The sequence below is a fragment of the Equus caballus genome, chromosome X (genome assembly GCF_041296265.1).
Source record: "Equus caballus isolate H_3958 breed thoroughbred chromosome X, TB-T2T, whole genome shotgun sequence".
Taxonomy (NCBI): Eukaryota; Metazoa; Chordata; class Mammalia; order Perissodactyla; family Equidae; genus Equus; species Equus caballus.
This window is the reverse complement of record NC_091715.1, coordinates 101844949-101858160: the sequence shown is the minus strand read 5'-3', so window position 1 is coordinate 101858160 and position 13212 is coordinate 101844949. Positions and strand designations below refer to the sequence as shown.

The window sequence follows — 13212 nt, the reverse complement described above, 5'->3', positions numbered from 1 at the left end:
CACAACTGGGCTGGACCCCCTTTTGCTTTTAATAACAATTCTAGGTTAATATTAGTTTCCCTTCTCTCTACTGATTTCTTTATATGTAAAGGGTATTAAGACAATGTCAGTCATATTATGCGGGTTTTCCGAAAATGAATTGTTTTTGAATTTGAATAAATTTGTATGGCTATGAAAGTAATTCTTTTCGCTGCCTAAAAATCTTTGACTAGTACTCTAGGGACACAGAAAGGCATCCCCGGGTTTGTCAGGGTTACAAAGCATCCTTCACCTCGGCAGACACACAGCACTGGGGAGCACACACTGCCTGGGCTCTGGAGGGGGGTCCAGAAATTCCATCTCTACCCCACGGTTCCCCATGAGTTTCTGACCCTCTCTGACTTCCCTTTCCTTCTCTGAAGACCAGTGCTAATGATGCTGTCCTGGAATGGATTTATCAGGGAATTTACACAACATGCAACATTGTTCTTTATTATCAGAGGAATCAGGGATCCTGGGTATGAAAAATACACAGAACAACTGCCCCTTTGGGTGAATGAGTGTCCATTAAACATTGGCTTCCCAGCCCCAAGCAGATCTCCAAGCTCAGTCCCAGGGATATACTCATAGTAAAGGAAAAACACAACCAAAGTGATGAGGATGAAGATGATAACACCCAAGGGCTTCTTGTCAGGGCTGTGCTCTCAGGATCCTGGATCAGTCTGTGTGAGGGCCTCCTCTGGGATCTTGCACTGGGCCTGGAGGAAGTGAAGGGAGGGAGTTGGGAGATCAGTAGAGCCCAGGAGCCCCGAGTCTCATTCCCAGGCCACCTGGCCTCCACTCACTTGGCCCGAATTCCCAGACCTCACCTTGAGCAGAGCGAGAACCTGTGCGGCTTTGGTGTAGTCCCAGTGGCTATCATGAAGGCACCTGTGGCGGAGGAAGGACAGGTGCCATCCATTAGGACCAAAGTGGAGACACTCTGACCGCACAGTGCTATTTCCTAACCTACACAACGGAAACACGTGGCCACGTTTACTGCATCATATGCAGCAGAATGAGTCCTGTGGCACAGTGTGTCATGGGAAAAACTCCTGGTACCCAAATGTCTGCCAATAAGAAAACGAAGTCAATGAAATCCATAACAGGAATGCACACCTGTTCAAAAGCAACCAGGTAGCTCATATGTACTGAGAGGGAAATGTTGAAGGTGATAATGAGTGAAATAAAAAAGCAAAACAAATTACCTGCAAGCTCCCATTATTCACGCCTCCACTCCTCCCAGCTCCCTCCTATCCTGTGCAAACCCAGCACTCACTTCTGAGACCACTGCAGGTTCATGCCAGACTGGGTGGAGAAAGCCTGCACCATTTCCTGTTGCTCCTGGGAGAGGGTGGGCACAGAGCTGGAGGCGGGTGTGGGAACTGGGATGAAGAGCCCACTGTGAGTCTCCTTGGGGTTGGCGTCCCTCACAAACAGCTGGTCATTCAGGATGCACAGACTGGAGGAAAAGGCGGCCCCCAGACAACTGATGGATGGAGAACCCTACACCCCCAACAATGATCCTGCTCCCACTGCCACTCAGCAACCAGATTCCTTCCAGAGCCCCATACTGGGCCTGCCCCCCCAAATTCCTTAGCTGGTACCTCTGTCCCTGCCACAGAGCCCACCTTTGGAGAGATTATTTACCAGCTTCACTATATTTACAGGTTTGTCCCCAAACCAGAGATGATTTTACACCTGCATTTACCCTGAACAGTAGGAAGACATTGAGTCACAGAGAGGTCATGTGATTTAACCAAGGTCACACAGCTAGGGAGTGTTGGGGCCAGGAAGAGAACCCAGTGATCTGACTCCAGAGCCCATGCTCTTACCCACTAGGCTAGGCTGCTCCTCGGATCTAACTGGTGGCTTTCCACAATACTGAGAAAACCCCGAGGTCAACACCACCACATTCCCACCCACTGAGCCCAGGCTGGGCTGGGTGTTCCCACTCACAACACGGCACTCACCTGGAATTGCTGGCAGGGACAATGATGAAGGTCCGTGTGAAGGCACGAACAGAACTCTGAGACTTTCCTACCACTTTAAAGACAAACGACAAACAAAAATACCCCCGAAGAGTCGCACATGCTTTACATGCTCACACGGCATTACCTAGTCAGGATCTGACTTGATAGTCATGCTGAAGGGGACAGTTGTTCACTGGGAGTCAGGGTGTCAGGAATGGAGCGGGCAACAATAGGAGCAATCTGCTCCCCATGACAGGGACTCTACTATGTGTCAGGCTCTGTGACAACCACTTTAGAAGTTCACTCGATTCATTTTTCACAGCTACCCAAGAGGTGGGTATTATTAGCCCCATTGTGCAAGTGAGGAAACATAGAGGTTAAGTAACCAGCACAAGTTCATAGAGTAAGGATCTGGGATGAGACATCAAACTCCACAGCCTGTGTCCCTGTGCCTGAGCTGTGCGGGGCAGACAGGCATGGACACAGGTCAGACCAGGACGGTTTGGAGGCAGAGTGGGGACTGAAGAACACAGAGGGAGTAGGAAGAACACAGAGGGAGTAGGAAGAGAGGGGAAGGGATCAGGGAAGCTGGGAGAGTTTTGAGGGGGAGCACAGCCAGGGGGAGGGAGCAGTGGGGCCTCTAGTGGAGACTCCACATACACTCACCTTCCTTGAACACCCCCTTGACAGAGAAGCACAGCACCCTTTCCTGAAAGGGAAGAGCCCAGGGGCTCAGTCACCACCTAAGCCTCCTACCCACCTGCAGCTTTCTGGGCCTGCCTGAGGGAGGAAGCAGGTGCTCACCGTCTGGAGCCACTGGTCCACCACGAAGGAGCTGAAGTCATGCTGAGTTGTGGGCAACACACAGAGAGAGCGCACGATGTCATGTTTTGTACTCTTCAACAGCTGAAGCCGCAGGTCTGTGGGCGTGGGCGGAGGAGAGCGAAGGTCAGGGGCTGCCACACCCTGGGCCTTGAAAAATCCCTCCATGACCCTTTTCCCTGCCCAATCTTCCCACACGCACGGGGGTCCTTGAGCTTCTTTATATTCCTGTTATCCTTGACGTACTCGCACAAGCTGCTTCTGGGAGAGAAAGAGGAACAGGAGGTGGTGGTCTGTCCACTGGGTATTTCCAGGAGCTGGCCTGTGTCTGCTGGGGAGCCACAGGGCCCAGGAACAGAGTCTGAGCTGTGATACTCACGGGGCTGGGTCCTCGGGGTTGAAAGGGATGCTCAGGGAAAAGCAGGCCTTGTCAAGGTAAGCACCGAGAAGACCCTGTCGGTCTCCAGAGTCATAGGTCAGGTAATATCTGTGGGGGAACAGAAGGGACAAGCTGCATGTGTGACCTGGGCTCCAAATGAGACTTCAAAGACCCAAGAAGCAGACCTGAGCTTAGGCGGCATCCCCCGGCCCAGCCGTCCCCTTCCTCAGATTCCCAGGAGTACTTACTGCCGCAGGAATTGCAGAACCAGACTCTTCAGCGCATCAGATTCAAAGAAGCTTCCCTGAAATTACAACAGTTTTCAGGACCACAGCTGATACCCCTCCTCATGCACCGCATAAATCTCTGCTTGGTCCTCCCACCTCACCTTGCAGGTTGGTAGCCTCTTGTGGGCTTCAATACCAAAGTTAGTTGGTGGGCGTGACTCCTGGCTATCCTGGGGAAGGGAAGAGCAAGTCAGCAGTGCAGACCAGCAGCTGGTGCTGGATCATCTGGGAAAAGGATGGGTCCAGCAGGGGGTGAGGGTCAGGGGTCAGGTGTGAAAGGGCCCTGGAAGTTCCATGGGCAAGGTTACATTTGGGATCATCATCAAGGGGTCCCTGAAGCCTTGGAGAATGTTGTTGAATAAGACTGAGAGCCTTTGTCGGGTGCCCACATAGGTGTGTACCACCACCCTCCCACCATGAGGTTTAAGGCTCAGGTTGAAAACTGTAACTTGGGGAAGACCTAAAGGGGTTGGGAGCAGTTTGTGGGCAGTGTCAGTGTCAGTTAGAGGAGTCAATGATCAAGGAATACAATTACCAAGCTTAACAACTTGGGGAACAATTCCAGGATGGAGCTGCCAAAATCAAGACAAAACAGAAAAGTGAAACTGTGGAGGTGTCTTTCCTCATGAAAGCAAGCAGATTTACATCAGAGACACAGCCCAGGGTGTCCCACCTTCAATCCGTGTTGCAGCCCTCCAGGGCCCTGGGCTCCTCCCCCATGGACTGACCCATAGGAAGAGGGCTTGCTTGCTCTCCCTCCCTCTCTCCTTCCCCCCACCCCTTCCCCCTGGGTGGCTCTCACCTAGACTGCTCTGACTGCTTTCCCATGCACAACATAGAATTTGGCTCCCAGGTCCGGGGCTTCCTTCCCCTCCCTGCCCACCTTCCTTTCTCCAACATCTCACTGAGGGCTCCAGAGCGGAGAGGGAATGGGGTGGGAGCCCAGGGCTCTGCTACCTCACTGGGGGTCCAGCATTCTGCCAGGACCAGGACACCACCAGGGATGGCCCATGATGCTGGAGCAAGGAGGTGAGTGGGGCTGGGCTTAGGAGGCAGGGAGGGAACAGGTGGGGATGAGGACAGAGTGAAGTTAGGAGGAAAGAGATGAGAGAGACACAGGGGAGTAGAGACAAGGGAGAGAGAGAAAGCAAAGCAAAGCAAAGGGAAGAGAAAAAAACTCTGCCCTGGTGGTGGGGGTCAGGGAAGAAGAGAGAAGAAAGGGGTGATGGCTCCCCTGCTGCAGCCCTTTCCTTCATCTGCCGTGGCTGGCCCTGGACCCGAGGTCGGAATGGAAAAGGTGCACTTGTTGGGCTGGGAGGGCAGTGGATGTTGGTTGACACTTTGTCACCTGTGTGAGCTCAGTCTGAACTGCGAATGGGAAATGGAGCAGCCCCGGGGGCGAGACCTTCCCCAGAAAGAATAAATAGTCAGGCCCCAGCTCAGCACGAGGCTGAGGGTCTGTGGCCCCCTCTATGACCACCTTCTCTCCTGATGGCCCCTGTGCACTGGTGCCTGTCTTAGTCGAGTCCTTGTCTGAGGAATCACACCCATCTTGGGTGACCCAGGGATACTCTGAAGGTCCAAGCAGGATGATGTAACTTGTGGAGGGAGGGAGGGGCTGTGCCCTTGAGAGGCCTGTCCTCTAAGCACAGGTGAGGGGCACAGAAAAGAAATGGCAGGGCCTGTGGTCCACCCAGAAGACCAGGACTGCTGCCTCCTGCAAACAGTCACTGTCAGCGGTAGCTCAGGCTCCCAGGAGGCAACAGAGGGTACAACTGACCTTATGTTGGTTGACTTATCTGGGAAGGTGGTGCACAGGGAGTTTCTGTCTGCGCTCATCTCTTCTGGCTCCAGCCCTTGGCCCTTGTCCAACTTCCCTGCAGCCTTCACCTGTGATTATGAGGAGGAACAACGTGGACCAGAGGAAGAGAGCCAGGATGACCCTGCACCCCAGTTCCTATGTTTGCTAACAAATCCACTTCCGGCCTCTTGCCACCACCCCATGAGCCCTCCCACCTTCCCTTTAAAGAAGGATCTGGGTACTGAACCTCACCTCGTTGCTGGGGAGGTTCAAGTTCTTGATGTTGGAGGCATTCTGCATAGTGGTGGACAGGCCAGCCAGCTGGCAGGGTTTCGTGTTGCTCAGGTTCCAGGGCAAAAGCTATGATGAGGAAAGAGAGTGAGGACCTCAACCAGGGATATCTGAGACGAATCTGCCTCTTCTACCTGAACTCTCCCCATTCACCATCAATCCCAGCAGTGGGCCCAAGTCCTCACCTTGGGCATGTTCTCTCCATGGATCTGCAGGGAGGCAGCCATGTCATTTCCAGGATTCGGTACCATTTCCACACCAAGGGTCACCAAGGCTCAAAGAGGCCGAGAGGAGGAAATGAGAAGGCTGAGAGGGGCCCAGCTGGTACAGCCCCGGCACCAACCCCTCCCCAGGTTTCCATCCCTAAGTCTCCTTCCCAACAATTGGACCCCTCTGCCCTCACCCTCCCTAGAATTACTGCTGGAGCCTACCAGGGTCAAAGCGGAGTTTGTGGATGTCAAGAGACTGCCGGGAGACATCATATAGTTTGTGCATGGTCAGCTGCAGAGTTAGAGATGGGATTTAGTGGCTCTGAGTCTGAGGTGGTGAAGGGAGGTAGTAGGCGGGGGTGGAAGAGGTGGGTCTGCATGTGAGTGCACAACTCGTTTGAGTCTGCACTAACTTTATCTGCTTCACCTTTTCTGACTTCAGCTCCTTCTGCACAGAGCAGGGTGCATCAGAGGGGCTGACAAAGATAGATATCTGCAAAGAGCACAAGAGGGGCTGGGTAAGCACCAGGAAATCTGAGCCTTGGGATCAAGCAAGACCTTGCCGCTGTCCTGCCCCCTCGCCCCTCGCTAACCCTGGTCATGTCTTTGACACACACCCTTTCATTATTCTTATCCCAAATCTTGCCGTTGATATTCTTCAATGCAAAGGCAATGTTGGCATTCTCAACGAAGAACTGGGCCTGCATTTTCTCATAGTGAAACTATGGGGAGAGTGACAAGAGAAACAGAATATGAGACCAGAAGGCCCTGCCCATCTGGACCCTCAAGCTGCCTTGTTTCTACTTCTCCACCTCTCTGTCCTCTTACTTCGACTGGGGTGAAGGGGACACTGCATTGCTTCTGAATCAAACTGAGCAGCCACTTCTCATCATATTTTATGCCAAATGGAACCTAGGAGTGAGAGAAGATGAGAGAGGAAATTGACATAATGGAATCTAAGGTTAAGATAAGACCCCCCCCCCCATATCTTCCTTTCAGTCCTGTTTTTCAGGCTTTAAAATAATTTCTTAAGATAGAACAATATCCATTATTTATAACTTTTGTACCGGACATGGATTTCCTAAATACCCTTTTTTCCATTCAAATACTTTTCTTCAAATAATCAACTTAAGATGTTTAACATGTACTCTCTTTTATAAAATTCCAAGAGATCCTACCTAAGGCAGACCTGGCCTGCCCCTCTGACAAGAACCCGAGATTCAACCCTCTCCCACACTAGCTTGAGCCAAATGAGCCTTGCTGGGTGGAGTTGCTCCATCTCCTTGGCAGTAGTTTCCTCCTTGGCTTTTAGATAACCTCTCCCATTCTCCTCTCCCATTCTCCCTACAGTCAGTCTGTTCCTTTTTTGCTGCTGCTCTGAGTCTGCCTTTATATGACTAGGATGTTAACTCTAGGTAATAAAATGACAGATGACCAACTCCTCTGCCTCAGAAGAGTACCTAGCATCCCTACACCAGTCCAACATAACGTCCTCTGTTCATCTTCTCCTAAATATTAAGTCCACTTTGCTAGGACACTCACCATGATCTTGAACCAGCTCCCTGAGGTCTCATCCTGCTTGTTCCCCTCCGTTCTTCTCTCTGGAGGCTTTTGCTCTCTCTCCATGTTAACGTGGGTTTGGTCTTGTTTCTGAAAAGTGCCTCTCCGATGACAGGGTGGAATGGCATAGGGAGCACTGTGGAAAAGTGGAGAGAAAGAAGCAGTCCCTGTATACTCAGGACGTCTCCTATACACGTTTGCCCCACTTATACCAGGGCTACAATAAAGTTTGCTCAACCCTTAACCTGATCCTGTCGTTCCTCACTCTTCCAGACTGGAGAGAAAAGTGACATATTGAATACAGGGTTACGGATTCCACTGGCTGGTACATTTCAGCCATGCTGACTGGTCACTTACTATCTTATTCCAGTGTCCACAGGAGCATCACTTTTTCCTGGATCCTCATCTTGCTGCTGGTGAGATGAAGGATGAATGCCAGAACTGACTTCTTCAGACCAATTACTATATCTCCTTCGGTAAATACCCCAGCATCTTGCCCTTCTTTGTAGGAAGTTAGGTTGGTTATTGTGCCCTGAAATTGAGAACAACACATCATTAGTTCCAATACCAGAAAAAGTCCTGGAGAAATATCATGGCTAATGAAGGAATGTCACTGACTTCTCTAATCTAAAAAGAAGTGCATCACAGGGCTCAAAAGGTTGAAAGATTTCACTGTGGTTCCGCTTCCTGGAAGACGAGAGGTGGGGAGCATTCACAGCCAAGAAGAAAATAAGCACAGAGGAAAGGGTTTGGGACTAGGGTTTAATTGTGATGTTAGTCCCTGCTCTGCCCGTTTCAGGCTAGGTGACCCGGGACACGTTGTTTATCATCTCTAACTCTCACTTCCCTCTTCTGCTCTAGGGTGATAGTAAAATCGACCCTGAAAGTTTGGTGTTATGGTTCCAGGGTCAAAGGTGAGTTCCCTGCCAGGAGGAAGGATTAAAGAAATGAGAGAGAAGTCTGATGAAAATATCTGGAATGAAGCCTGGAGAAACAGAATATGGAGAATACGAAAAGAGAGAGGGAGAGAATTAAAGGAGACATAGTGAACATATCTAACACATGGTTAGTCTGAGTCCCGGAAAGAATGAGAGGGAATAGTGGAGAAGTCGTCTCTGAAGAGATCTTGGTTGAGAAGTTTCCAAAAGTAAGAAGACATCAAGTCAAACAATATGGATAGGAGAAAAAGTACACTTTAAGGAAAAACATTCCAAAAGAAAAGATATGCCTTTTATAATGATGTTAATGTAGCAAAAACTGGGAAAATTTGTGATGAGAAAACTCAAACTAAAAGAAATATTAAAGGTTCTTCTTCAGGTAGAAGAAATATGGTCCCAGATGGAGGCACACAGGTGCAGGAAAGAAAGACTAATGACATTTGTGAATATGTAGGCAAATCTAAATAAGTATTGGCTATATAGCACAATGATAATAAGTTCTTTTGGAGGTTTAAATATGCATAGAGTTAAAATGCATGACAATAAATTGGGAGCAGGTAAATGGAATCAAAGTGTTGCAAGGTCCCTTCATTATCTGAGGACCTTGAAAGATCTAATTTGCAATAGACTGTGAAAAGTCTAAAATGTACATTGTAATCTTAAAGGCAAACCTGACAAGAAGGGCAAAAAAATGTTTAACTATCTAGCAAAATGAGATAGCTTAATAGATTTCAAAAGAAAGCAGAAGAGAAAGGAACTTAGAACAGGCAAAAGTAAATGTACATAATACGGTGTATATAAACCAAATTGTATCTATATTTACATTAAAAGTTTCATACTAAATATTCAAAACTGAAAAACAGATATTGTCACACTCAGCCTTCCATCAAATGCTCCTTACAAAAGACATATACAAAATTTAACAATCTAAAACATTGGAAAGTAAAACAATTGGCAAAATGTATACCATTTCCACACTAACTTACTGAAAGCTGGTATAACCGTATTAGCAAAAGAAAAAGTACACTTCTTTTTTTTGTTTTTTTTAAATGTTAGGAAGACTAGCCCTGACCTATCATCTGCTGCCGATCCTCCTCTTCTTGCTGAGGAAGACTAGTCCTGAACTAACATCCGTGCCCATCGTCCTCTACTTTATATGTAGGATGCCTGCCACAGCATGACTTGAAAAGCGGTGCGTAGGACCGCTCCTGGGATCTGAACCGGCAAACCCATGGCTGCCCAAGCTGAATGCACGAACTTAACCACTGCACACCTGGCAGGCCCCGACTTCTTTAAACAGAAAACAATACTAGAGAAAAGAGGGAAATTTCCTTATAATGAAAGGTTCAATGCTATAAGAAGATATTAACAAAAAATTCAAAATTTGCACACACGTCTTAACATACAGCCAAAATATGGAAAGCAAAAACTGACACAAGGAAATGGAGAAATGGTTAAATCCATGGTCACAATGGGAAATTTTAATACACCTCACTGAGTGACATCTAAAAGGACGGACAAAAATTCAGCGAGATGGAGAAGATTTAAAATGTGATTAAAGTAAATTAACAATTTTACTTAATTGACATAGAGCAATGCACATAACTACACATGGGACGTTCTAGAATAAGTCATATGCTGGGCCATAAAGCAAGCCTCCAGGAAACTTCCATGGCGGGTAATACAATCTACCTTGAATAGTTGATACAAGATTCAAGAGTAAGGGTGGCCCTCCCCCACCTCTAGCATGAATCCAAAGAATGTTAATTTACACCAACCCACACCCCCACCTCCATCTAGGTAACTCTCCCCAGGCTCCAAATCATGGACCTGAGATGACCACATGGCCCTCAACCAGGGAAAAAATTTTACCTCAGCCATGACCACTTCCATAAGAGGGGAGGTTTTCTGTGTAGAAGCAGGATAGGTGTGTCAGGGGCCACTTGGCCCATTTCCTCAGGAGACTGGAAAATAGTCAGCCTGGGCCCTCACCACCCCTCCTCTAAAGGGGGGTCGGCTGAGTGTCCTGTGGCTTGAGGGAGGGAAGGGGACCCAGAACCCCTCCTGCCCTGTGGGGTTCTGAGGCCAAGGCCTCATGCTGACCAACTCACCCATGGTGTGGCCTGAAGCCTGAGACTTGTCACCAATGTCCTCACAAGCTGCTTGTGAAGAGAATCTGTGGTGTCTGGAGCTGGACGTTTGGGGAAGATCAGGGACGGCTTCCGAAGAAGGCGAGAACGTGCCCCAAACCTCTTTGGTCAGGGCCACACAAACAAGATGGAGTCCTTACAGGAAGTCTCTTCCTCAGAGGCAGAGAGAAGAGAGCCCTGGAGGCCAGACGAAACTTAACCTCCTAGAGCTACTGCCCCCTGAGTTTGCTACCAGCGTACCTCCCAGGAAATTGTTTCCAACTGCGCCACCCCTGCAGAGGAGGCCAACTGGAGTCAGGAGGCCTGGGATCCAGGTACTTGGAGCTACAAACTCAGGGAACTCTGTGTGCTAGTCTCTGTGTCAGCTGCATTGCATTGTGTTCCTTCACTCTGCAAACCCAGAGCACTCTGAGTGCCAGCTCAGGCCAGGCTCTGTACTTGCTACATTGCATCTATTCTTTCATGTGTTCTTCCCAGGGGAACTCTGAAGTCAGAATCACCAGCTTTCCAAGGTTGCTGAGGTTTAATGAGGTGCTGCAGCTTGTCTGGAGTCATTCAGATGCTACCCGGAAAAACAGAGACTGAAATAGACCTCCATGGAGTGGCGATGACCTCTCCATGCCTAGCTTTACTAATTTCTTGCTGCAATATATGGCATTTTCTTAAGTTAGGGCAAAGTAACAGAATGTTCTGAAAATAGTCACTTTGCTGGAATTACCTCCAGCCCATCCCAGAGAGAGATAATACCAAAACAAAGGAAAAACACAGACCTGGAAAATATAAAGAAAAGAACAAGGGTTTGGCGGGTCACTGTAATAAAAGTAGAAGAATTATATTTTTCATTTTAAAAACATATAGGGAATGTAAACAGATGCACCTTAGTGGTCGGAGCCAGCACTGCAGCTCTGAAAGTCCAGAGAAAGTTCTGCAAAGAAGAGGGAAGGAGGCAACAGCCTGTATGCCAGTGCATCAGCAAGAACTTCCTGGAATTTTCCACTACTTTCTGGAATTTTCCACTCATTATCAACAATCCCTTCCTGGATCTCTGTGCCCTGAGAGAGGAAGGCCAGCCTCTGAGAGAGGTATAGAAGAACGACATGTGAACATATGGGGTGAGGGAAGTTTAAAACAGAAATGCACACACATACGCACAGAAACTGTCAAGCCAAAGTTGAATTTTTAAAGTTTTTATAAAACCGTATCATGTGAACATTTTTATAACATGGTACATATATGTGGACTTTATTGTCAACTGGTAATTAGATATTTGCAACTGTTTCTCTCAACACACTTGCTTAATTGCAAAATGTTAAACATTAAAAACATATACTTAGACCATGAAATCATTCTGCACCTTCCATCTGTACAACCCCCCCACCATGACTCACAGATATCCAAGATATCCAATGTAAATAGATGGGTGCACATATGGCAGATGTGTTTCTCTTTAGGTAATGCATATACCTACTTAAAATATTTAGCTAGTCATGTAGTTATAGATATGATCTTTGTAAAATTTGCAATCACATAAATAATTTCCTGCAAATTGATTTTTTCACTTATTGTGACATCCAGATTTTCATTTCTTCAATTTGTGCTGTTTGGCATCTTTCCAGATGTTTACTGGCAAAGCAGTTTGCTCTTTAGGTGAATTATTTGTTGTTATCTTTTGTCCCCTTCTCTACTGATTAACAAAAGTCCTTTAGGTTCTTGCACATTAGCACAAATTCTGGAATATTGTTTGCGAATATTTACTCCCAGATTTTCAAATTTCTGATATTTTTCTTTTGACAGTATGGAAATTGCTTTAATTTTCATGGATTTTCTTTACTTAAAAATAATACAGCCAAGACAAAAAAAAAAAAAACAAGGAATACAAAGGATTACATCAAATACGAGTCTGCTGGGAATTCTAGATTCAAAGCCTTGAAGGCTTCAGAGCACAATGGGAAGAAGCTTTAGAGCTAATTCCGCATTTGAGAATAATGGGGAAAAGAATTGAATACCTGCTTGCTTATAGGAGACACCAGGAAAAGTGCCTCTAGTTTAAAATAATCCTGTAAATGATCATTTCGTTTCCTCCATGGAGGTTACTTTTCCTCTGCTTCTGCCTAGGCCCCACACATCGCCCCCAGGACAGTTCAATCCTTGTGGCCCTATCTCTAGGCCTCCAGGCCTAAGGGATGAGATTTCATCTCCACCCTCATCACCAGGACCAAGGCATTGGGGGAGAGGGTTGCTTGAGTACCCTATCAGCATGGCATAGTCACCAGGGGAATTAAGAACTACCTACGTATCCCAAGAAAAACTTAATGACGTTACAAACTTAATTAGAGAAAGCAAAGGGAAGTTTAAAAAACCCTGTCTATCTCAAACAAAAATCTCACATATCAAGAAACGCAAATTATTGAAAAGCTACTGGAACGTATTTTATAGGCAAATAATTAATATTCTCTTATATGAATAAGTCTGATTAGTAAAAGAGTGCCATTCAAAGTTTATTGAATTAATTCAAATAAGAACTACACATGACAAACATACAAATATTAAAGTACAAAAACAATTATATAGACATGGATGAATATATATATATTTGCATATACATAAACATATGTATATAACATATGAAGAACAGAATATACATATTGTGAGCAAAATTTGGAAGAATGTGTATGTTCATGTAAAACTACTTATATACTACTGTACACAGAGATGTATATCTGGGGACTATAGACTAAATTACCAAGGATGTACATCTTGCTATGTAACCAGATTAAAAAACAC

At 46.9% G+C, this 13212-nt stretch overlaps 1 protein-coding gene across 3 annotated transcripts; it reads right to left on the bottom strand.

The window, feature by feature from the left end:
- Positions 1 to 444: 444 nt before the first annotated feature.
- On the bottom strand, positions 445 to 11441 carry LOC138921730 (nuclear RNA export factor 3-like). Of its 3 annotated transcripts, none has more exons than XM_070256839.1 (21): positions 11306 to 11441; positions 7698 to 7872; positions 7323 to 7476; positions 6609 to 6692; positions 6398 to 6502; positions 6208 to 6273; positions 6003 to 6072; positions 5757 to 5845; positions 5533 to 5640; positions 5260 to 5369; positions 4015 to 4051; positions 3581 to 3649; positions 3441 to 3496; positions 3193 to 3300; positions 3016 to 3074; positions 2796 to 2911; positions 2658 to 2700; positions 1992 to 2064; positions 1298 to 1480; positions 849 to 909; positions 445 to 737 (listed from the first exon to the last, which is right to left on the bottom strand). In XM_070256839.1, exons 3-21 carry the CDS (start codon positions 7404 to 7406, stop codon positions 684 to 686), a joined length of 1575 nt encoding a protein of 524 aa, XP_070112940.1. In that variant the 5' UTR covers positions 7407 to 7476; positions 7698 to 7872; positions 11306 to 11441; the 3' UTR covers positions 445 to 683. The 3 variants fall into 3 exon arrangements, with proteins under 3 accessions (XP_070112940.1, XP_070112938.1, XP_070112939.1); XM_070256837.1 differs by lacking the exon at positions 11306 to 11441 and adding an exon at positions 10390 to 10681 and having other exon boundaries at positions 6374 to 6502; XM_070256838.1 differs by lacking the exon at positions 11306 to 11441 and adding an exon at positions 10390 to 10681.
- Between the last annotated feature and the right edge of the window lie 1771 nt (positions 11442 to 13212).